We start from the raw sequence: 25,183 nt of genomic DNA on the forward strand, positions 1-25,183 counted from the left end.
AGAATTTTGCCTCTTCCCTCCTCAGCTTCCTTTCCCTTTTCCTCCTTATCTCGGCATCATCCTTTTGCACCCCATACGAAAGAAAACCTCTCGTATATCCGCGCAACTTCCTTGGCTTGCGCCGGTGCCAACCTCGCAGAGCAGAGCAGGTTATGAGGATTGAACGGCATACATTTACAAAAAAAAAAAAAACTAAAAACAGATGATTCTTTGTTGGACTGAGATCTTAACATTTTTCATACACAGTAATAAAGAGCTTAGTCAGATCAAAGACTAATCTGAAAAGCCTTTTGATGTGGACAGGTAGGGTCTTAATTAAAAAGAAAAAAGAAGAAAACTAGGGTCACTTTCCAGAACCGAGGGTTGTGTGAGGATTAAAAGCCACCCGCGGCTGGCACATCAGTGAAGCTCACTTGGCTTTGCTGGCCTACTTTGAAAGACTAATATCTCAGATCACTTCCCTTCTTGTAAGAGCATAGCAGGCTTATCTTCTGGAATACGGAAGTTGTTAGGATTTCTGTCACACCGCTGCCTATCTGCTCTGGAGTGTTCTCGGTGTAAACCCAGTTGCCTCAAAAGTAAAACCTACCATACAGGTTGCCACATTTCTTTCCTCTTGAAATTACCTTAACTTTGAATTAAGTTGAGATAAATACACCGCAGTGTTGCAAAACAACACAAAGTATCACATAATTGCATGGAACAACAGGAAACCTTCCAAGACATGATCCATCCACCTAACCCGGAAAGCCAGGCAAGGAGAACATTAATCAGAAAACCAGCCAGGAGCTCCATAGTAAATTTGATAGAGCTTCAAAAATCCAATGTACAGGTGGGATAGCCTGACATTTCAACAACTGTCAAATATGTGGAAACATGGCAAGAAGAAGGCCATACAAAGCCCAGTTTCAGTTTTGCCAAAAGGGGAAACGGCAAAATCTGAAAATAATGGTGAAGCATGGAAGTGACAACATCAGGCTGTGGGGACATTTTTCTCCAGCGGCTACAGGGAAAATGGTCAGAGTTAGGAAGACGGACTGGGGATGATGGTCCAGAATCCAGACACAGCAACCGTAAACACACGCGCAGAGTTACAGGTTTGCATCACAGTACATTCCTGTGTTATGGCCTAAATTCTTTAAATCTGAAGCAAAACTTTGAAGTTGCTTTTACGACTGAGCTGGAGGTACTTTTTTAGAAGGATTCGCAAATACTTCAGTCCCTAGATGTGAAAACTGAGTGCAGACATACCGCAAAAGACTTGTAGCTGTAAATGCAGTGGAAGCCACCTGCGACATGCTTTTGCAGTAAACGCAAATGCAGGCCACACGTTTCCGAATTTTACTTGCGAAGGATGTATAAAAATGGAATGATTTTTTTTCACTTCACAGTCAGGCACTACATTGCGTTGATCTATCACATAAAATATCGATAAAATAGCTTGACGTTTATGGTGGTGATGTGACAAAATGTGAAAACATTACAGGCGTATAAAACCTGATGCCAGCCACTGTATGGATAAAATACACTGCAACCCTTTTTCAAAGAGCAATGTCTGTTGCTGTTTTTTCCTTACCAGCGGAGACAAATCGGTTGAAACAACCGATACGGATATGGAGAGGGCCTATTTAGTTGCAGCATGCGGCCAACTTGACTCCGGGTCAAGATAAGCCCAGGACACGAGGACCATGCTTGGATGATATAGCGGCCCCCTCGCCTTTGAAATCCCTTCCAAACTCATTGAGATACTCCCCAAAGTGAAATTCAAGCTAGTGGTTCTGAAGGATCCAAAGATTACGACGGACAAAGAGCGCCATTGAAGAGCCGAGCAGCAAAGAGGGGATGTAATGAACTTCATGTGGAAAGCTTCCCGCTGCAGATGAGAGAGCTGGTCTGGACAGGAGGCATGGCGCTGGCGTGAGGGTGCACGAGTGCATCGCCATTCGCTTTGATTGTTCTTGTGTGTATGAAGGCAGAATGACCAACATCTTGGAGACTCCAGTGTGCACCGAGCTCTCAAAGGGATTTGATCAGTAATAAGAGCATGAAGGGAAGCGTTTAATTTTGTACGTCCAAGCCTTTTTTTTTTTTACCATGGGCAATAATGCACAGTCCCTGATAGGCAATGCATTACACACCTCACTGAGCAGGGTAATGAAAAGTCTCCATAGTAAAATGAAGAAATTGACAAATAACTTTCAAAAACTCATTTCCTGTCTCATTCAGTCTTTTGGCAGACATCCTGATTTTGCCATAGGAACTAAATCAAGGTAGTGTGTTATCTTGTAAGCTGGACTACACTGCAGACATATAATGTGTTTTACAAGGACACATTGATTACATAGCTATGAGTATTTGCACACAAAGGGTGGTTAAAGCTGTTTGGATTTATTTCAGTAACTCAACCACTTAGAGAAACACGTAGCGAGTAATTACACAGAAACCAATGCTTTCAAGCCTTATTTCTATTTATGCAGCTTAGCTAATGAAAACAAGGCATTTAAGATTAGAATATTACATCAAACCAATAATGCATTTTTTTTAAAATGCAGAAATGTCGACTTAATGAAAAGGAGAATTAAAAGCAGAAGTTTAAAAACAACAAATAAAAAGAAGCACCTTTTTTGTGCTTTTCTTGCTTTACATCAGTTAGAAGTGCCAAACTTATTTATTTTTATTTGCTAAAGAAAGAATTCTTGATGTCTTCAAAATCAGAATTTAGTGTTTGGTAGCATTGCCTTTCAACTGATTTGGGTTAAACCTTCCTCAAGCTTCTCCCAATAGTTTGTTGGAGTTCTGGCCCAGAACTGGTGGAACTGGGCGTGATTTTGCTCAAACACGTCTTTTCATATTTGCCCACAAATTCTCTTTAGAAGTGAGCTCAAGGCTTTGTAGTGTCCACACCAAAACATTGAATGTGTTGCCACTTTTCACCACTTTGACTTAGAGTGGTTGCATTGGAAAACCCATTTGCTCCAGAGCTTTAACTACCTGGCTGATGTCTCTAGTTGTTGCTTCAATATTTCCTACTCTGTTTTCTCTCTATTGATGCCCTCTGCTTTGTTAAGATCCTCCCGCAGTAAACACCCCCACAAAATGGTGCTGCTACCCCCATACTTCACAGCTGGGATGGTTTTACTTACACCAGACATCCCTCCAAATGTAACAATGGTCTTTAGTCAAAGTTCCATTTTAGTTTTGGAAACCCAAAAGCGACCCTAAATAGGTCAAAATTTTCAGAAAAGCAACATTCTGTCGATGAGATTTGCATTGAGAGAAAATGCAGCTTTTTTTTAATTAATTTTTTTTGTTGTTGTATTGATAAATGCTGTATTTTCTACAGTTGTTTTGTAGGAGTTAAAAAAATAAATACACTCATAAAGCTGTATCCATTATAGTCCATTCCTCTGTTTGGAATAGATACACACTGAAATGCTTCTGCAGCACAAAGCACTGCAAGGCAATTCGTACTTTATTCAGTGTAACAACTGTTGAGGTTCAGATCCCTCCACTCCCTCTCTGCAGACAGACCTCTCAAACTGCTGGGCAGAGCGGCAGCTGCTTTGCATCTTCTGCATCTCGGAGAAGAAAAATAACATATTTTCACAGCTCGCTGGCATGGCTAGACAGAATTACAGCACATGCTAAGGCCTCCAGTTTGCATAGATTCCCTCTGCATTGCAACTTCTCCCTGTGGCTGAAAACACTTGGAAAAAGTTTAAGTCTTTGCAGCTATGGATCAGTTATTCAGGGTTTTGGAGGAGAAACCAACCAGACAGAACATTTTTGTTTTATTTCTTATTTGCTGATTCACAATTCTAAAGGAATTTCTGAATATCTCAGTAGATTTTTCTGTAGGAAAACTTGCCATATAGGTTCAGTTCAAGTCAAAAGTGCACCAATGTTTCACTCTTATGTTATAAAGGACAGAGTGTTCTGTTGTAGAAAATTGTACTTGTGTGTGGATGTAACCACAGACTGTGAGTGGAGCTATTCATTTCTGAAGGGGAAAAAACAGGGCTTCTAACTGAATACTATGCTATATTGTGGAATGTGTTCCTGGCTTTTAGACACACATGAAGAAAGAAAAAACTTCTAAACATTATGGATGGAAAAACAGCATAAAGCATCTCACGAGGCAGTTAATGGTTTCCATCTCTTAACACTGTGGTTAGTTTCCACTGCTTATTAATGCACAGCTCTGGATCACCATCCAATCCTCTCTCAGTTGCCCTGAAGGGATGACTGCGGAATATCCCCCCTCCCAACACCTGCCAAACGTTGACCATCCTGGAAGCTTTGAGCCAATTAACCACACAGTGGGAGCATTACAGGCAACAGGCTCTTCTCTGAAGCCCAGACACACTCGAGGAACAGAAAGAAGGGGGATGGGGAGCTTGGTGTCCAGTCTAGACACCCTAATTTCTCAAAAAATAACCTAAAAGTCAAGACTCATTGCAGCCCCAACCCCTGCCTTCTGTCTTCCTTTGAGAAAGATTCCAGAGTTGTTGATTCAGGCTCAGTGCATTCATGTCTGAATCAGTCTGGACTCCAGCAGAGCAAATTAAAAAAAAATTATCTTGGTGGTCTTCACAGTACTGCCAAATATTACCAGGTTCTCATTTTCCTCATTGGATCTGCTGTTGGGAAAATAGAACATATGCTCTGAGTGACATGTGCAGGATTAGCTCAGATTACAAAACTATTATGATTTGATTTGTTTTGCTGAAGCTGGTAACATAATCAGTATGTGAAATCAGATAGCTTCCCTGTAGCCTATAGATCATTTTAAATTCATAACTCTTTTTCTTGTTTTGAACAATAGAAAAAGTCAAACTGAACAATAAAGAACACATATCCTTTTTACCATGGTTATCTTTTCAATTAATAGACCAAAAAATAAAAAGAAAAGAACATTAGGGAAAAAATGTATTGCTCTACTGTATTTTCACAAAACTCACTGTCAAATTTGATGATTTAAAATAGATAGATAGATAGATAGCATTTATTGTCATTGAACAGAATTCAACAAAATTTCCATTGCAATCGATGTTTACATACACCATATAAAAAGACCACATATATTTTATATTTTTTTTCATCAAATAAAATGAAATATTTCCCTTTTCAGTTAGAATACAGTCATCTGAGTGATGTTTTATAAAATGTAATTTTATATTGCAGCATATTAAAAAGTAAGAAAGTCTGTTTTATTCAGAAAAAAGTCAAGGGAATGTGAAAAATGCAGTCATTCTGCAATTTCAGTCTGTGCAATCAATTTATTACAAGGACACATTTTCTCCCTTTCAGATGACTTAACACAAAGACAAATACTACGTTTTCAAATGATAATTTATTTTGTTAAAGGGCAAAAATGATTCAAATCTGAGTAAACTTATTTTTCCCAAACCTTTTTTTTTCTGAGCTGCAGTTTTCAACTTTTGCGTTTATTGTAAATGTTCGTCCATGGCTTTGTACTGTTTTGTCTCAGTGTAATGTGAAGGAATGCTGTTCCCAGATTTATTGCCATGTGATCACTAACATATGTTTGTGGACTAATGTAAACACGCTCTCTATGAGTTATTACCTTGCATCTGGCGTCTGGACGGGCTTTTTCGGCGTGTTACAGAAGGAAAAATAGTCCAAATTCCATGACTGAACATCAGCTGTGTCTGAGGCTGTTTTTTCTCTCTCCCAACTTAATACGATTATATAACGTACTATTGCCTTTATGAGGTAGGGGGGAAACGCGTGTCTCAATATGTGGCTGTCTTCAAGGGAGAATGCGCTCCCAGTGGTTGCAGTTTAGCAGTTGTGCGTTCCGGAGCCGCACCATCGGTGCGTAATTGTGCACGACTGGACTGCAGATGTTCCACCACTGGGACACTCTGTCTCTGAATCTCAACTCTACCTATTTTTTTTTCTCCACCTCTTTCTCTCTCAGTGTAGGCGTGTGTTAACTCGGTGTTGTCCTGCTGAAAAAAAAAGTTTTGAAAGAGAGGAGGAAAGAAAAGGGGAGAGGGGAAAAAGTGGGCAACAACTTCCAACCGTCCCGGTTCTTATACCGGAGAGTTTGTCGTCATCAGCACCCCCAGATACCCCCCACCCCCCTCTTCGGTTCCCTAAATGGACGCGGCAGTTTCGGTGTGTGCAGTTCAGCGAGGGCCAACACACTGGAAGCAGCTTCAGTTTGGCGTGTAGACCGGGAAGGACGCTGAGAAATGCCCAGCTGCCTCGCTGGAGCTCAGCTCTGAGCACTTTTGCTTTTGCGTTTTGGGCTTTTTTTCATTGGAGGTGGAGAGAAACTTTACTCACAAAGTTTACTACAGAAAGGAAAAGTAAAAAAAAAAAAAAAAAAAGAAAAAAAAGTGGCAGCTCTCACACTTTAGCCCTCGCTATGGATTGTTTATATTTATTGATGTGCTTTTCACTTTGTCAAATATGTATGGACCATATTCTGGCTGCGGAATCAGAGGGTGAGTCTTTATTTTCACTTTTTTATTGCATTTTTATAAATGAAAAATGTATGCAAAACCCCAAAAACTAAAAAAGACACATTATGTTGAAAATGAAAAGAAGTATTGTTGAATTTTCCACTGAATCCCCTCCAGTTGGCATTCTATTCCTAAATAAGCACTTCTTATTTGACCTTTCTATTAATTTTTTTCCATGGCATATTTTATGTCATTTTTATGTGATTCTTATATGACACCATTTGTCCCATCAGAAAAACTCTCTGGAAAGTTAAGTGAATATGGTCTTATGGTGCCATTCAGCACAGACTCCCAAGGCCGGTACATTTCTCACGTGGTTTCTGCTGGAAGTGGAAGTAAAAGTGAGGCTGCTGATGAGAATCCCTCAGCTCCTGGCAGCAGAAGAAGAATGGCCCGCAGTGCCCCCCAGACGCCCTCAGTCACCTCTAGTACGGGTCAGCACTTGTTTTTCAATGTCACCTTGTTTGGGAAAGAGCTCCACCTTCGCCTGAAGGCCAACAGGAGGCTGGTGGCACCTGGAGCTTTCGTGGAATGGCAGGAGGACTTTGAGGAAAAGGCCAAGGAACGCATCCACCGGGACTGTGTATTCACCGGTGATGTGACCGACATGCCAGAGGCCTCTGTGGCCATCAGCAACTGTGATGGACTGGTAAGTGTGAACCTTTAGTGGGGCTAAACACAAACAAATTAGTTCAATAATTGAAACAAATATATATACTGAAAAGATCCCTCTAAATGTTGCAGAACATTGTTTTTCTAAACTTCTATACGCTTTATGCTTTCATAGAACACCTCGATTAGTGTTTTGTTCACGGCTTCACTTTTATATCAAACAGTTACAATAGCTGGATCATTTTTAATGTTCTCTTTTCAGAACAGGGTTCACAGAGAAAGATCACTAGTGGCACACTGCGTCTGTGTAAAGAACCAAGCAGTGATGTTTCAGAGATTAGAGCTGTTTAAGGATGGTAGAGGTTTGCTGTGGTCTTGGTTCCTCTCTTACTAGCCATTAGCTTTGGGTCCACAAACAACTAATTGGGATTTATTCGAAATAAAAAACCCCAATAAAGTTATCAGCTACAAGCTTTAGGTACATCTCAATAAATTAGAATATCTTTGAAAAGTTTGAAAAGTATAGCAGTCAAAGTAAAACTTTATTGATATATTAAGTTAAGCTCAAAACTATTCATACACCTGAAAGATTTAGGTTTAAAGTAGTCTCTAAATTTGACATACTGACATTTTGGATTAGTCAATTCAGAGTATTAACTTGGATCTGATAGATAAATCTACTAAGGGAGCAAAAGATTATGGTGATGGAAAGGATGTCTTTCAACCTCAAAGACTAATCACCGCAGGTCCATTGTGAAAGTAGCAGTGGAAACATGCAAATGCAATGCCAATAACACAAAAGTTTCCACAGATTTTTGGGGAATATAAATACTTTTTAAAGAAACTGTAGGAATAAACAGATTATTTTTGCAAATAGCTTTGGTTATGATCTTTGAGGTATCCTCATGTCATTATCAGTCAGAACGCATGTGGTTGTGTGTAAATGGGTGAATGTAATGTGAAACGTCTTGTACTTGTATAGCACTTCATAAAGTGCTATACAAATACAAGCCATTTACTATTTAACATTTTAAAAACAAACTTCAGGGCTATGAATGCTTTTATTCTTAGCTGCATATAGAATCTCTGAGCTGTCCTTTTAATCTTTAACACTTTGAATTTATTTGACTGTACGTTGGCAGAACAGGTGTTTGAATGTTTTTATTCTTAGACATTCAGTCACTGAGTTAGCCGAAGCAGTAACTTGTGATCAGTAAATAATATTCTGTTTCCGTGGGATTTTTAGTTGCTTCTAATGTTCCTCTAAACATATTTTCATTTCTTAAGAGAAGCAGGGCACATAACATCGTACTGTTTTACTAAAACCTTTCACTGCATATGTTTGTAAGCTATCAAACAAAAGCACTACGGGTTGAAACTAGCATTGCTGGCAGAGTTGATGAGGGAGCGCATTTAGGCCTCAGCTTCACCCGGGACGCTCAGTCGGAGCAGCTGCAGTTGGGCACGCAATCAGCAGCTGTGTGCTGAGAAATCAATAATAACCACTGATTGAATCCCGTCACGAACCCTCGCTGCTCGTACAGCTCACAGTTTTTCTATAATCTGGTTTTGTGTGGTAACCCAACCTGCCGCTAATGGCAAATAAGGTTAAAGAAATCAAAATAATGACTAGTTCTCACTGCTTGCGTTATCAACCATTGTCATTGTAGTCCTAAAAGTTAAGTGGAAAGAGACAAGTTTATTACTTTATCTAAATGTTTCCCCTGAATGCTGTCTTTCCTAGGAGACAAATTCTGCCCGTGCTGCATTGTAAGTTCAAAAGGCATTTTTCAGTTTTAATAATGAATAGAAAATCTGAAAACACCACAAAAACACAAACTAGAGAAATTCCGTGCTGCATTAGAGAAGTGATCTCTCTTTGTTCCACATTTCCACCATAATTAAGCAAAGGGAACAATTAACCATAAATCTGAAAAACAAAACGTCACTTGGTTGCATCCTGCAACATCAGAAGACCCCCTCATTCTGCTCTTGCGTAGCTGCTTGGTTTTCAAATGTGTGTAACAAAACAGAGAGAGAGTGAGAAAAGCTGAGCCACTGATGGACATTGACTACAAAACAGTTGTGTGACACTTGAACTGGCAGGCTTGAGAGCAGCCAATGCTTTAGCTATCCAAAAAGCGAAACTATCTCAAAACTATTTTTGACAGAAATTGCATGAGCCAAATAGCTGAGGAATAATAATATATGTGCAGTTTGTGTTTTTAGAAAAGTTGTGTTAGTAAAAAAGTTTCACAAATTTCAATCTCTGTTTTAAAGACCATGTTTCATGTAGATTAATTCAAGTTTGACCAGTTTAATTACTTATTACTTTGGGCTAGAGATGATTCAATACAGTCAAGCGTCTCAAAAAACTCATTAGAAAAACATTCATATTAAGAGTTAATCTGAGTCAGATTCCAACTCCATTGTCTTTAGCCAATTGCAATAGATGGTTATATGTTCTTCCACTGTTTATATCGTGCGCCAGACACGGGGGCGGCAATAACAGAGTAAAAAACATTGATTTAAGACTTGATTTAAGCTCTAACATTCAGATAGCAGGATCAGAATTTGGTATAAACCACATGAAAGGATGCCTCTGTCCTGCTCACTATCAGCAGTTCAAGCTGGTGGCGGTGGTATAAGGTTTTATTTTCTTGCCACACTTTGACAAGGAAGGACAAAGCAGTTTTATTGGTACAGCACATTTTCAGAAAAATGGGAGTTCAGAAGGCTTTTTGTGATAAGAAAAATAAAGGAGCAAACAAGCAAAATGCATTACATTTCCTTGACAAAGAGAGGGAAAAAATACCAGGCGGAAAAGCAGACTTCAGTTCATGATGTTCCAGTTATTAATCAAAGTCAGTTGTGCGCAAATGTGTTTTTAGCCTTAATTTGAAGGAACTTTGTGTTTCAACAGTTATGCAGTTTTTGGAAGCTTGTTCCAAATTAGTGGAGCATAAAAACTGAATGGCGGTTCTCTGTGTTTGGTTCAGAATGTGGGGATGCAGAGTAGACTTGGACTAGAAGACCAAACAGCAGATCTTTATTTTGGTAGCAAGTCATTGAGCAATTGATAAAATAACAAAAGTATTTTAAGGTCTATTCTCACGAGTGTAAAGACATTTGAACTGGGCTTTCCTAGTTTTAATGAGAATGAGAACAGCAGCATTCAGGAGCAGCTGCAGCTGTCTGATTGACGTTTTAGCCAGACCTGTGAAGACCTTGCTGCAGAAAACAATTTGACCAAAGGTGATGACTTGAAATTGTCTTTATGTGTCTCTGAAGGTTCAGTTCTGAGTCCATCACAACACCCAGAAATGGGGCCTGATTGGTAGTTTCTGGCTGTAACATTGCCCCTTAGCACTAATTAAGACCCCATCTTGAGTTTTATGCCTGACTATGTCTTTACGGCTCGGTTGTGATTGCACCATGTCTCAAAGCTTAAATCAGCTCATGCTGATTTCTTGAACATAATGATATCGCTGGACTCCAGTGGTCTCCACGGTCATCACAGGCCTTTTGGGATATACAGTAACGGGGATGACATTGATGTGCAGAGGCAAATATTCACTTTAAGATCCCCTCATGTCAATATCTGGAATGATATTTGAAGAATGTGTCACGTGTATTGTTGCATCTAAGTGAAAAACATGGGTCAAATCTGAATTGCTATCATTAGCTATGCAATTAACTGTAATTAAGATGGACTAGGTAAAACACATCTGCTTTGCTGTGTAAAGTCTGTATACTGTCACACTCAGGCACAGCATCAATCAGTCAATTGTATTTAATTGTTACCATAACCACTTTACTAACTTCATAGGGGGAGCTCAGCAGCTTTAAAACCCTTAATACGTCTTTGTTTGCACCATCAGATCATTAGTAACAATGGGGATGTTGCAGAATGCAAACAAGAGGGTTTTTTATTATTCAGATTTATTGTTGCTTCAGAAGCTCATCATGCATGTGATGCTTGTGCTGATGGTGGTTTTAAATGAAACCCAAAAGAGCATCCAAACCATCTATTGTTAAGTAGCTTTAAATATTTCCAGACTTTAGCCTTTGAGAACTTTGAAAGACTTGTACGTTTTTTGAAAAAGATATTTTCTCAGAGTACGTATATAGACTGCTGTTAAGAATAACCCTTACACATAGCAGTTTGAAATATATCAGTTGTTTAATAAAATAAAAAAATAAGTAGCTCAAAATCATTGAATGAAAAAGTCAATTCTAAATATGGATAATATTAAATATAGATTAACTATAGTCCATCACATTGATTATGTTGACTGATCGCAGAAGCTCTAAATTTTACTCAGTAACTAAAAAAGTTATTACTTATTCTGAAACTTCTGAGGAGCCTTAGAGCTTTACTGCTCAATTTCTAGTTTATTTGGACCAGATTTGTGTTCCATCAATACTCCATTAGGAAGTAATACATGTCTCTTAAAGCTACTTATGTCCTCTCTGTGTTATTCCATACAAGTCTGGCAAACCACCTTGAGAAAAAAAATTAATTAAATCAAGCCATGCTTTCTTTACTATTGTAAAACCTGTGTATTTTGTGCTATTTCCTGACAGACTGCTAGACTGCTATTGTGCACTTTGGTGACTTAAGGCTGCAAGTGACGTACTAGCACATTGCTACAAAAAAAAACCTCCCCATGCTTTTGGGCTGCCGCTATCCATCCATCTAATCAACAAACGCCTGAGAAACAGGCGTGCTTATTCGTCAAATGTGTGAAAGAATTGTAAAAAAATTTTATACATATATTTTAAAGGCTGAAGTTACAATGCTTCCACAAAATCTCAATTTCATATATACAACCGATTTCACTACATGATAAATTGCTAGTTCCCTTTTATATAAATGGTGTGGCAAAAATCCCAGAGCACATAAATATGAGTTACAAGTACAAACTGTTAAAGATAAAGGGAAAAACAAGAACCCCCAGCTCTCCTGCTCAAATATTTCTGAGTAGCCATATTGGTCATGAGAAGCCAATAAATCTTAGCTTGTTGATAAGAGGCCATAATTAAACCCACACATTGCAGCTTTGATAGCCTTAGCAGAAACAACATCCATCAAGATCATCATAATTGATCAATTATGTGTTTAATGAGAACTCCAGCGCAGCAGTAAAAGAAAAATATCACAACACCAAAAATAATCGTTTAAGGATCTTTATGTGCTCACCTTGATGTTCTAATTGGTTAAATTAGACTCCTCAAAATGAGTTCCTCTGATTATGTTAATTAATAAAGCAACCTTCTATTAACTCAACTTGAGAAAGAAACCTTAAACAACAATGCTGTTCAGTTTTAAATACCATGGCCTTTCTAATTCCTATTGAAGAAACATTATGATATCAGCAATAAGAGTTTTATGCACCTCTTTTTTCACCCACCATATAAAATTGATGCTAGATCATGCTAGAATTTGTCCTGTTAGACTCTTCCTTTTTTAGGAATCATTTGCACTGCTGATTTGGTTGTATCTCCTGCTATCTTGATATGAGGTATGTATATAATGTTTATGGAAACAAATCTGAAGAGCCATCTGTCTGAAGACTGTTGCTGTCTGACAGCATCATGTTTGTCATGACGAGTTAACAGCTCAATGTCTGGTCAGCAGTAATAATATTTCACAGTAACATGACCTGAGTTACACCATAAATTGTTGGCAAGCACCAGTAATTAACCTCATTTGCTTTTGCCACTTCTCTTTAAATCTCTATCTGACCGGATGTTTTGAAAGCTGGGCAGAGAGATATTGGGGTTGGGGATATTATCCTCGCCCAGTAAGATCAATGGAATAGATGGTTTGAACTTCCTCCTTCTCTCTCTGCTCTCCAACCTTTTCAGCTCCTCTGAGATTTGGGGTTGTAGTTCAGGTGTTATTTGAGCTTTTGAGATTCTAATCAGCTGTTCCTGGTTGTAAAGAACAATACCTTGTTGTCACGGCGATGCATAACAACTGTTTGAAAGTAAAAGAAACAAACAAAAAAACAAAAGTGTATCTAAAAAACAAATCTGGCTTAGATTTATTTCTTTTATTTGAGACACTGTGAGCTGCTAGCACTCTAAAGACACATTCACAGAGATGAAAGTCGGGGGGGGGGGGGGGGGGGGGGGCTGTAGCCACGTTTTACTTGTGATTTATGTGAGCACTCGCTTTTAAAGGTGCTGTCAGACTCTCAGGAATATTGTCCATGTGATTCCTTGAATCAAAGCCAACTTAAATACAGACCTGTTGGAGCAAGCAGGGTGGGTGCTTGGGGAGCATTTGAAGCTACACAGACAGGCTGACATGTAATGCTTGATGTGGAAAGCGCTCAAAAGATGATGTGTGATGAAAGGACTGTGAATGAAAGGCATAAAAAAGTACATCACGCATTAGAGTCAGAATGTGCGGGTCAGATCTTTGACACACATCGTGTGTTTTGTCGTACTGCCAGCATGAAGTCTTCAAAAGTGGATGAATCAAGATCAGAGTAGATTCATATCAGGGATTTGTTTTTCTTACCTATATCATGTGCATTTATTAAAACAAAGCATTGAGCGGTATGGGACAGTTTTTTTATATATATATTTTGTCATGTTACAACCAGACATAATCCTTTATTTGGATTTTATGTGGCAGGTCAATTCAAAGAATGGAATATGAATGGAATTTGAAAATTAAAAACTACAAAGTGTTGTGCACATTTGTGTTCCAAACAATGTTCTTATCAAATATGACCAGCTTTACCACCACCATGTTTTACAGTAGTGGTAATGTTCCTTGGTTCTTCATGGAGTTGTTAATACTTTTTAGCAAAGCCTTAACCAAACAGCTGGAGTTTTAGTGCGACTAAATTAGACTAAATAGGATCGTGTTTATTAATGTGTTTACTTCTGAAGTAATTAGTTGCACTGGATTTTTTTCAGGGGTTTGTAATATTCTAAAACAATGCATGGTCTTCCTTTCCAATTGTGTTAGACTTTGACATAAACCCAATAAATGCATTTTAGTGCTTGGTTATAACCGGATGAAATCTGAAAACATTTTCAGGTTTCAAGTTATTTCATGACTGTAAGCAACACATTAGCCTTGTTTGATCCTCTGCCCTAAACCTGATGGTGCAACATTATTGGCATTCTTATCTTATGACATTACACTATAAATCATTGATTTATCTTTGTTGCTAAAGCCCCACTCTTTTGTTGGCTGATGATCCAACAGCCAATCTGTACTCATAGTTTATTGTTTGACTGCTTCAAAGTTTGTGATATCCTCCTGTTGAAGTTTCCCCTTCTCGATAGCAACAGCTGGCACGCTACTGTTGTGGAATGATGAATGATGGATATGATAATACTGGTGTTGCTCATGTGTTGAGAATTAGCCCAGATGACAGATGGGTAGAGTTACACGTGTGATAGATGTAACACGAGTGCCTTACACACCCTGTCACCGGATGAGGAGCGCTATTTCTGTGTCTATCAGTCCAAAAGTCACAGAGGCACCTAGCAACAGTCAAAGTGAGACAGCTTGCTTTTTTTCAGGTCTAAGTAAAAGACTTTGAGTTTCCATGTATTGGAAATAGATGCAGACTGTTGTACCCATGCTTGCATGTTTTACTAGGATTATTCTAGCCTTCCAAAACCCTGCTGGTATGTAGGCAGTCTCTAAATAAAGATCTATGTGATCTGTAGCCAAAAATGTGATATATTTCATATCACTCTCATCTTTTACTGCAGCATATACAGTATGTTTTTGTATTTAAATGTTCTCTAGACAAATGATGCATCAACCACACTTATTAAAAATAACTTCATTTCTCAGTGAGTTAAAATGCTCAAATTAAAACTGAGATTACCGAGATTATGTTGCAATAAAAGCTGCTTGTTTAAAGTTACGCTGCATGTCTGTAGCAGAGGTGCCAAGATTTGTGGATGAATGTTGCTGACTCTCTTTGCTTTGACTTTATTTGAAATATTTTTTTCTTGATCTGATCCAAGAATTACCTTATTTGTTAATGTCGGTCATTAAGACTGAGGTCATTAATTTAACATCAAAATTCATAAACGTCCAGGCAATGAGAACAGCAAACAAAACTTTTAAACCACAATCACACACATTTAAACAACAGTTCAGACTGACACTTTGTGATGGTGACATTAGGAATTAGAGACTTGTTAAGACGTCCAAAAAATAAAAGTTTTAAATGCTGTCAATGGAGGTCCTTGCATAAATAACACACTGAGTAAGCCCCTTCATCTGTTGTACTTTACCCCCCACTACAACTAGCAACAAAGGATCATAAAATTACATACTAAACGATTAACAGTTGTTACCTTACTTTAATACTCTTGACAGGTACAAAGAAGCTAAAAACATGCAGTTTACTTTAAGAGCAAGAGGTCTGTGTGCAGTTGTGCAACCCTAAAAGATAAATGTGGTGCTTAGATGCTCAACGAAAGGCAGAGTAGATGATGACAGGACACCTTGTTTGTTTTGTAGAACATGGTTTCTGTGCAAACATACAAACTGGTCAAATTTAGACAGAGAAGTTCCTATGTCTCATGCTGTTACGATTAGTATAAGAAGTGTGTTTTTAAAAGACCTATTTCTTATTTGCAAACTGATTTGTTCCCTTGTGCAGCTTGCTGGTTGATTGAGCTATCCACTTGATGTAAAATTGGTGTGATTAATTCATGCAGATTAGTGTTGTGATTATAACCCCTCTTTTTTTATTCATGATTCTCTTCTTGATCAGTCATATATGTGAGCACTGTGAGATGTAAAGGATAAAATGAAATGAAGAACTAAGCTCCTTCCTCTACTCTCTGTTCTGTTTAGTTATTTCCCATTATGACACTGCCGCATAGGTGAACCAGGGTCCTACTCTGTTGATAATTCTGTTTTTTTTCTCTCACAAAACTCGTATTTAACAGGAATAACAGAGATGTCCAGTCCCTTCATATTGCTATGGACCCGCTTCATCCTACCAGAGATAGTAGATCTTATTACAAAAGTTCAAGGGGTAAATTTCACAGAAAGAGTACACCATTGACTTCATGATGTAACATCACAGTACCTTCCTAAGTCTCCCAGTTTTTTTGGTGAAACAGTAAGAGAGCGTGCCTGGAACCTAAATGCATGTTTCCAAATAATCTACCACAAATTACAGGTTGAGCCTCCGGAACCAAAGCTGGCTTTTAATTTCCCTGCATCCGTAGCCTGTGGTGCTTATTCAGCTTTCGGATTTTTGTTTGTCTGACATGCACCATAAAGGATGACTCCATCAGATTATCTCAGGCAATGATGTAACTAGACCACCAAGCGTGATGGCAACACTGCAGTGTAGCTATGCCTTTGTTTACCAGCTATCTGTGATTAATGGTGGATATTCAAAGCTGGAAATGACAAGAAGAAACAATAAATAGGAAAGATTTGATTTTGTTTTTCTAGAAAACAATCATCTTTATCTTGACATATGAATCACGGCATGATTTCCTGTTGAGGAAAGCATTGTTGCAGTGTTTGAAGCCTATTACGGTTCAGAGTAGTGTAGGATTTCATATTGTTTCTTTTTGTGAAGAAGCACCCAAGCTCTTAACTTTGACAACTGCTGGGTGACAGAGATGCATACTACGGTAATAAAGAAAAAAATCTTTGCCTTAATGATTTTATCACTTAACCTTCCAGTAGGGATTTGAAAGGAATACTGTCTCACCCTAAAATGACATACAGTGCATGTAGAACTTCAAAGTTGTCCCTGCAGAGGTGAGGAATTTAGTGCACCAGTGAGCTAAAGGTTCAGATTTATGTTTGTTTTTTTTTCGTGTGGTGTGGCACAGCCGGATGACTCCCTCTCAAACTGTATGCTGAGATTGTAGCGCAGCCTGTGGAGTAACATTATGACCTCTATGTCACTTGACTTCAGTGAAAAAAAAAACTTGCCTTATAATTCATGCCTGTATAAATCTGGAAAACTGTGAAGTTGACAGTGGAAAAAAGGAATAAAACATAAGCTGTTATCTGTCACATGTTCTCAGGCAATTATGAAACATGAGGGAACACTTGAATGTCGATGCAATCCCTATTAGAAAGTCACAGGGTTTTGTCTCATGGTATTAATCTAACAATTATAGTTATAAAATTCACCCTCTTTTCTTTGATACCACTAAACACAATGCAGGACAGCCAACCTTTTTCAGTAGTCGAATGTAAGCTAATCATACCAAAAGTACAAATTTTCTGGGACATCCTCAAACCTATCAGGACACAGCTGTCTACCAACGCTGAAAACCTGACAGCCGTTAGGAGCGTGGCTTCTGTGGATGAGCTGCAGACATTCACATGTCAGGTGGGAAAACTTGTATTTGTCATGTGCTTCACAAATTTGGTAATGTATGAGAGGGTGGGAAGTCATTGTTAAAAGATAATATAAGAATTAATTTTTGTTGTTTGCAATCAGTCATGCAGGAGGTGCTCTGGTCAACAGAGACTAAAGGAAAACATTTTGCACCAGCTGTAATTGTTCGGTATTAATTTGCGTGGATTCAATTAAAATTCACTCCACAAGTTTAGAATTTTTATTTGTAGAAAACATATAAAACCCCCCCCAAAAAACCTATGACACGTTTTTTCCGCTTAAAAATGATGCCATACCCTTGTCTGGAAGATTAAAAATGACTCAGCTCAAATTATGCAACAACAGTGACACATGATCAAATTTGTTCTTATTGCAGACTTTTGTCTCTCACTCTTCTTTAACCCAACTGTGCAATGTCACCCTGAAGGTAAATAAATATATCACTGCTATTGAGCAGAGAGTTACCAAACTCAGATCTTTAATTTCTGTTCCATATTTAGATTTCATTCAGCAGCTGTAAATACACACACACTTGCCAAAGGTTTTGTTGGTGTCTCTGTCATGAAGATAATGATAGGTTGAAGAGGTTTTCCTTCTTTCTCAACAAAGTCTTGGAGAAACACTTCAGCTGAAAACAGTGTATAGTAGTATGGGCTTATTTGGAGCAATTTATCCAAGATGGCACATTGAAGAAATGCACTTTTTCCCAAAAGTATAAAGTTATTCCTGTGCACTCTTAGTGGGATGTTTTTCATTGCAAACAAATGAAAATAGACAAACGCTTAAAAATGAAAGCAAACAAGGGCTGGCAAACATGTGATATGCTGTAATGCTGGTTAGTGTTGCCACGACAGTGTCATCAGCTGTAAATAAACAAATACTTAGCAAATCAAGATAGTTGACCTTTTGCTTTGGGTTCATTGCAAGCTCAAACCACAGACAGTGATACTAAGAAATAAGTAATTTCCACTACAGTCAACTTTGGTTTAATGAAAAACCTATGTCTGGTTATAGATGCTGTTTTTGTAATGAATCAACTTGGTGTTATGGCAATAGCAAGAATGAGTCAGGGAATTATAAACACATTGAAAATCTGTAAACACTTAAAAAGATAGAGTGCATTTTTTGGAACATGAAGTTCTCCACATTTTTTCATTAAGTGCATATTTTGTACGTTGTTTGTGTGCTAGTGTCTTTTAGCATCCCTTCATTTTGCTGTAGGATTTAGATCAAATTTTCTTTACACAGTCTAAAGTGACTCTGCTGTCTAATATTTATTGGCTGAGTTTGTCAAAAAGTAGGTCAGTTGTTGTGACTAAATTGAAGTGATTATGATGATAATGATCATAGCAAGGTTTCAAATGAAAAGTCTCTAGACCAAATTTAAATGAGTTACTTTAAAATGTATTGCATTGCAAGTTGTCAAAAAACTAAACACTGAATTTAGGGTTTTAAACAATTTTATTTTGTTACTTAATAATGGGACCTTCTCAAATAGCAATATTTTGATGTACAAAATCTATATACAGTAATAATTAGAAGTGCAAATATATTTCAACCAGAAAATAATGCAAATCAAATGTGCACTTCTTGTGCAAAAATAAAAGAATACTGACCCCCCACACTGTCTGCACAATCTGTTTTATTGAATTTTAAAACCTACGTTTCTCTTTGTTATTGAGATTTTTGATTATTTTATTCCCCAACCCTTGTTATGACAGTCATCTTAAACTGATGTAGTTTGTAATGACATGTATTACATTACAAACTATTATAGTTTCTTATGTGCTTTATTTATTTATTTATTTTCAAAAATAGCTGTTTGGAAGGAGTTTGCAGAGTTAGCCTAAACCTTAAGTCAAAGCACAACTTTATGTTACATTATATGACGTCAATGATCCCATGTTGAGCCCTGATTATCTGTTGTAAAGCAGTAATTGTGTAGCCTGTCGAACTTGCTTCCAAAATGTGACTCAATACTGTCCTCAAAACACATCCTGTGTACAGATAGAGCAGCTGTTATCAATATCATTACATAAACAATGCATCACATGACCAGGAGGTGACTAGCAGTGAATATGTTGACGGAGAAATGTCAGTACACTGTTGCTTCTGATCTGTAGCTACACCAAATACAGTATATGCATATTGTTATTCTGCATAGTCATAACTCAGAACAGTGTTGTCCGGGAACATGACAAAAAAAACAAAACTTTCCTAAACTCTCAGGAAAGGCAGACAAGATGCTCACTGCAATAAAGGGAGGCTTTTATAATTTAATAACACTTATTCGTACCCTGTAAGTAATTTCCCTTCTTCCTGCACTTATTTGTATTTTGCCACAATTAGTTGCAGCTGTTTAGAGGTGTATCTACCAGCTTTGGAGATTTAGAATCTGCACTTGTTGTTTATTCTTCTTTGCAAAATAGTTCAAGCTCAGAGCATGGACAGAGCATGTCTGTGCATAGCAATTTTCCAGTGTTGCTGTCTCAATTGCACTTAAACACAGACTCTGACTGGGCTATCATAATGTAAAATGAAAATCTGCCAACACCATGTTTTACCAGAGGTTAGTTTTCCACTACACATAATATTTTGAATTAAAGCCAAAAAGGTTACATGTTGGTTTCTTAAAGATGTGCAGCACTAGAGAGTTCTTCAGGAGGTCTTCTTATGGTCATGCGGTCAACATGATTATTATTGCTGCTTCTCCATTTAAAGTTCTCTTTATCTGACCTGTCAGTTTAGATGGACAGCCATGTCTTCACTTGATTTTTTTAGTCACAATCATTCTATTTTTAGATGATGAACTGGCCAGTGTTCTGAGCGAAAAAGCTTGTCATATTCTATTGTAATTTAACCCTGTTTTAAATTTCACTACAACATTTGTTTTCACTTGGTGCTGTTTATTTACTAATGTCCACTATGAAACCTTGGAGGCTTTCACATGGCAGAAGGATTTAGTTAAATTAATCTAGTTCATTAACCACAAAAGTGCTTTAAAGGGTAACTGGTTAAGCCCCTAAAGTTATTTAGGGGTATATGTAAATTTCTACATTTTAAAATTTTTTCACAAGAGAACCCCAATACAATAAAGTTTGTGGTTGTAAAGGGGCAAAATGAGAAAACGTTCCAAATATAAGCTATTGTTAGGCACTGTAAATATAAATCTAATCTGTAGAACTTGAAAAAGATCTGAATAAACAAGCAAAAAAAGTGAACTTGGGATATTTGCAAGTTCATCCTGCTCTACTGCAGTTCTGCTCCAATAATAAACCAGTGATAAAGTACTGTACCCCCGTAAAATTACCCATATAACAAAATGAGCACAAGGTGTGTACTTCTGGACCAGACAGATATAACTTCAAGTGACAAATAAACTGATTTTCTATGCAAATAAAATGCACAATCTGTTGCAATGTTTATAAAAATGTCTCACTCTGTATTATGTGGGCGTTTTGTATATTTATGCAATCAAGAGAAAATAGCAGGTTTGTGGTTGACTTGAATTAGAGAATGGCAGCTGCCTTCCACATTGACCTTTTTGTAGACACTCGGCAACAAGCCTCAGCAAACATGATTAATTTTTCATACCAAAAATTATATTTCTGTAGCTCAATTAATGTTAAAATGTCTACAAGCTAATAAAACTTCTTTGTGAAGTGTTTGAAATTTCAGATTAAACTGAAGAGGTGTCGTCTGTATAAAGGAAGAAAGCTTTTTATTAGGATTAGGGTTAGGGTTTGAAACTTAAACTGCATTTTATAGTGGGAACTCATTAAAGTAAAAGGCAAAAATCAAAGATACAAATTAAAGGTTTTTCTGTATTTGATTCAAAGTTTATTATAGATGTAAACAAATGAATTAGATTAGTAAAGTGTCACAAACCTTTTTGCGCTGTAAAATATTCAGGTTATTCACTAATAACTGTTTAGAAATAATCTTCAAAGCTGCCAAGTTGTGTCCACCTTCACCATTCCTTATTACACTGAATCTCCCAATTGTCCGGCTCTACTGTTATTACAGGATCCAGTTGGATTAACTTGATTTAAAGGAAGAATGGTGCTCTGATACAAAGTTCTGTTTTTCCAGGCAGGCCTGATCCGCACTGATAATGGTGAGTTTTTCATTGAACCACTTGAGAAAGGCCAAAAGGATGTGGAAGTAAAGGGGCGAGTGCACGTGGTCTACCGCAGATCGGCCATCAAGCGGGAGACGGGCCAGCGGAAAGAGGACTTACACAACGAAGGTAGGAGGAGGGAAGGAGTCTTACATCAGTGGAAACAAAAAGCACTGTGTGGGTTTAAGTGCTCTGTGGCTACAAAACGAACAGAACAGCTCAGCTGCATGGTCACTTATAGGTCCTGCAAGAAGGACGCGCAGAACATATCAGGTATTTATTTAAAATGGATAAAAAGACATAACCTTTTCTCACTGCTCCACATCAAATCAGAATAAAAACGTATTTTTTAATTCAGATTGTATTGACTGAATTATTTATATTTGCTAAATATCAAAATAGTGAAAAGGATCATTTTAAACTTTTTTCAAATTCTGAAGTTTACATCCATTTTTCAAGTATTTGGTAGAACTGTCTTTCAAACAGTATGACTTGTGTTAAATGCTGAATCCTTCTACCGAGCAGCTTCTCAAAATAGTTTGCTGCATTTTTGGCCCATTTCTTCTGACAGTCACATTTATTGAATCTTGCTTGGCTACACATTTAAGAACTGTTCACAAATTTTCTCTAGGCTTGAGACCAGGCCTTTGTGATGTACCCTCCAAAACGTTGGCTTTCTCGTCCTGAAGCCACTTTGTATCTAGTTTGGTGGCATTGTCCATTTGAAAGACCCATTTGTGCCCAAGCTTTGACTTTTCTAGATGTCTTCTCAGATGTTGCTTCAATATTTCCACGTATACAATCTATTTGGTAGCGTGCTTCAATCTCTCCTGCAGCATAACACTCAAACAACATGATACTGCCACCCTCGTACTTCACAGTTGCGATGGTGTTCTCCGGCTTACAAGCTTCTCCCATTTTGCCTCCAAAATGGAGCAATGTCATAATAGCCAAAATGAAGGTCTTTGCCTCTGAGTCCATCTGCAAAACATCATCAGGCTTTTTGTGTTGCTTGTGGCGTAATGACTTATTCCTCGCTGAGTGGGTTTTCAGCCCCCGTCAGCACACTGCTAATTTCACTGCAGATTAATGATATTCTCTCACCAGCATTGTCCATCAGTTTTGGTCTTCAGCTCTGGTACACTGAACCCATCTCCTTCCTGAGCTGCATGATAGCTGCACATTATTCTCATGATGTATACTTGCATGCAATTGTTTGAACAGATGAATGCAGCACCTTCAGCCACTTGGAAAATGTATTCAAAGATGAGCTATGGATGTCCACGATTGTCTTGCTGATATATTGTCTAATTTCTTTATATACATTTCTTATGAAGTAAAAAAATATTAGTTTGTGGTGTTGTCTAATACTGCATAAACAGGTGTTCCTCTGATCACTGTAAATATTGAATATTAATCTTTCAGAAGCTCACAAGGCCATGTGAGAATGCCACAAAGTATTTAAAGTCATACTAGTCATAGTGTACTTTTAATTTTCTGAAGAAATGGAAATATATATATTTTTTCTTTTACAAATAGAAGTTTGAAAAGTGTTGTCTGCATTTTTGTCCAGATTCTCCTGGAGTTTGCCTCCATCAGGTTTGCACATCAAATTATAGAAATCTGACCCTATGCTTCTTGCCTAAATATCTGAAGTTCACAGATCTGAAAAACATTTATCGGCACAGATTCTAAACTGTATTTAGTTTCGGACTTTGACTGGGCCAGCCTAGCACTCAAATATTCCTTGCCATTCAATTTGTAGTTCTGGGTGTTTGTTTGTTGCTCTCTTGCTGGAAGGTGAAGCTCAACGCTCACCAGCGTCACTGTTACTGCCGGGAAAAGACTTCAGCCTGATGTTGCCACTATAATGTTTCACCATTGGGATGGTGTGTTCAGCATGATGCGCATGTGGGACAAAAAGTTACATTTTGGTCTCATCTGGCTAGAACACCTTCTTCTACTTGTTATTTGTGGCCCTTTATGGCTTCTGGCAAACTGCAAACGGTACTGCAGTTTTCTTTCAAAATGGATTCTTAATGATCACTTTTCCATTGTGTCCAGATTAGGCTGTCACTGAATCCCTGGTTACATTTAATTCGTTCAGGTTTGTGAATATAACAAAATAAAATTTGGTAAAGATGGAAAGCTGTTAATACTTTTGCATATTGTGGTAGGTGGAGTTGATTTGATCTTACAAAAAGGAGAGATGTTGCACCTTTATGGTATGAATAGACTTTTCCATTTGTCCGTGTTCCACTTTGATCTCAGTATGTGGTAGTCTTTACTTACAAATTTACTACTTTCATCTGGGAAATTATAAGTGTTCGCCCAAAAATATACCCCAGACGTTCCAAAACAGGCAAACCAGACGGTCATGCTGCGCCAGACATCAACACAGGGGTCAGAGAGAAGCAAACACTGAGCTTTATACTGAAGACATCTTTTGCAAAAACATTCTTATATGCATGAACACATTTTAAATCCGATACCAAAGCAACAGCAACCAGTATGCACTCAAGTCAAGTGTGAATTTATCTCTCCCTCCAAGCACTGTCTTCCAAGAAAAATCCAATGTAGCGTAGGCCTTAAGATTTTCAAAAAGCTGGCAAGGTGGCATGTTTTACAATGGAAAGAAGTTGAAAGCTCAAAAGAACAAAACAGAGCAATTATGCTGTAATATGTTGGGACTCCCTCATTACTGGTTAAGTTTAGTTCTTCGCTGTTTTGACAAATGTGCCCCAAATTAGACATCCTGTGGCAGACTGCAATATTTGGAGCCAAAGTGACCTTAAAACAAGCTGAATAGATGGCTGATAGGCTTCAGTAGAAAATGCTGTTAGCTTTCCTTAGTTAACTGCTCAAACCTTTTGTGCTTCCTTTGACTTGATAAAAAAAACAAAAAAAACACACACATCAAAATTTCCTCCACTCTGCAGACTGTAGGTGTGACAGTGTTTGGGTATGGTGCTTTCACAGATGAGAAAATAATACGATTTTAGAATTTCTGAATGAACCAGATGCTTTGGGGTGTCATATAAAGTAACATCCTTTTAAATAGCTTTTTACATTTGTATGTCTCATGGCTAACTTTGAGCCTTCTTCCGTCTGTCACAACAAACACAGAGGAGTAGTGCTTGGGTAAGATATATTCACTGATCCGGGTAAAAAGAAATCTACTTTATTTAGTTTCTGACTGACCGGTCACTAGATAGAGCCGGTTAAGGTGAAAATCAGCCGATTTCTGTATACTTATTGTTAGAGAGATAACGTGTGGTGAACCAACATATTATTTCCATCTGAAAATCCAATTGGGTTCTGCTTTCTCAGCATGAAAACTACAGAAAACACACATTCCATAATATCATACATAATTAAAGGTAAAGGAGCTGTAGCTTGCAAATTAAATCCCATCGTGCACATTTTAAAGGTTACTCTGACTCTGCAGCTTTAAGGTTACTCTCTGGGTATCTATTAGGCCCAGCAGTGGAAGCACTGTTCACAAAAGCAGCTGGTATGATGAGGAATGCTGTGCTCTAATGGCACAATGGGAGACTCAGGAGCGCAGTGGAGCCAAGAAAAGGGGGTGA

General features: G+C 37.9%; 1 protein-coding gene across 2 annotated transcripts in view; it reads left to right on the forward strand.

Moving 5' to 3' along the window:
• The first annotated feature begins 5,831 nt into the window (after positions 1-5,831).
• The window catches only part of adamts14 (ADAM metallopeptidase with thrombospondin type 1 motif, 14), a 49,891-nt gene continuing 30,539 nt past the window's right edge, over positions 5,832-25,183 (forward strand). For both annotated transcript variants that reach the window (XM_028029760.1, XM_028029761.1), the window contains exons 1-3: positions 5,832-6,476; positions 6,728-7,143; positions 21,566-21,722. In XM_028029760.1, the coding sequence (XP_027885561.1) occupies positions 6,398-6,476; positions 6,728-7,143; positions 21,566-21,722 (652 nt within the window). In that variant the 5' untranslated portion in view covers positions 5,832-6,397. The remainder of the gene's footprint in view (positions 6,477-6,727; positions 7,144-21,565; positions 21,723-25,183) is intronic.

The sequence above is a fragment of the Xiphophorus couchianus genome, chromosome 10, assembly GCF_001444195.1.
Source record: "Xiphophorus couchianus chromosome 10, X_couchianus-1.0, whole genome shotgun sequence".
Lineage (NCBI taxonomy): Eukaryota > Metazoa > Chordata > Actinopteri > Cyprinodontiformes > Poeciliidae > Xiphophorus > Xiphophorus couchianus.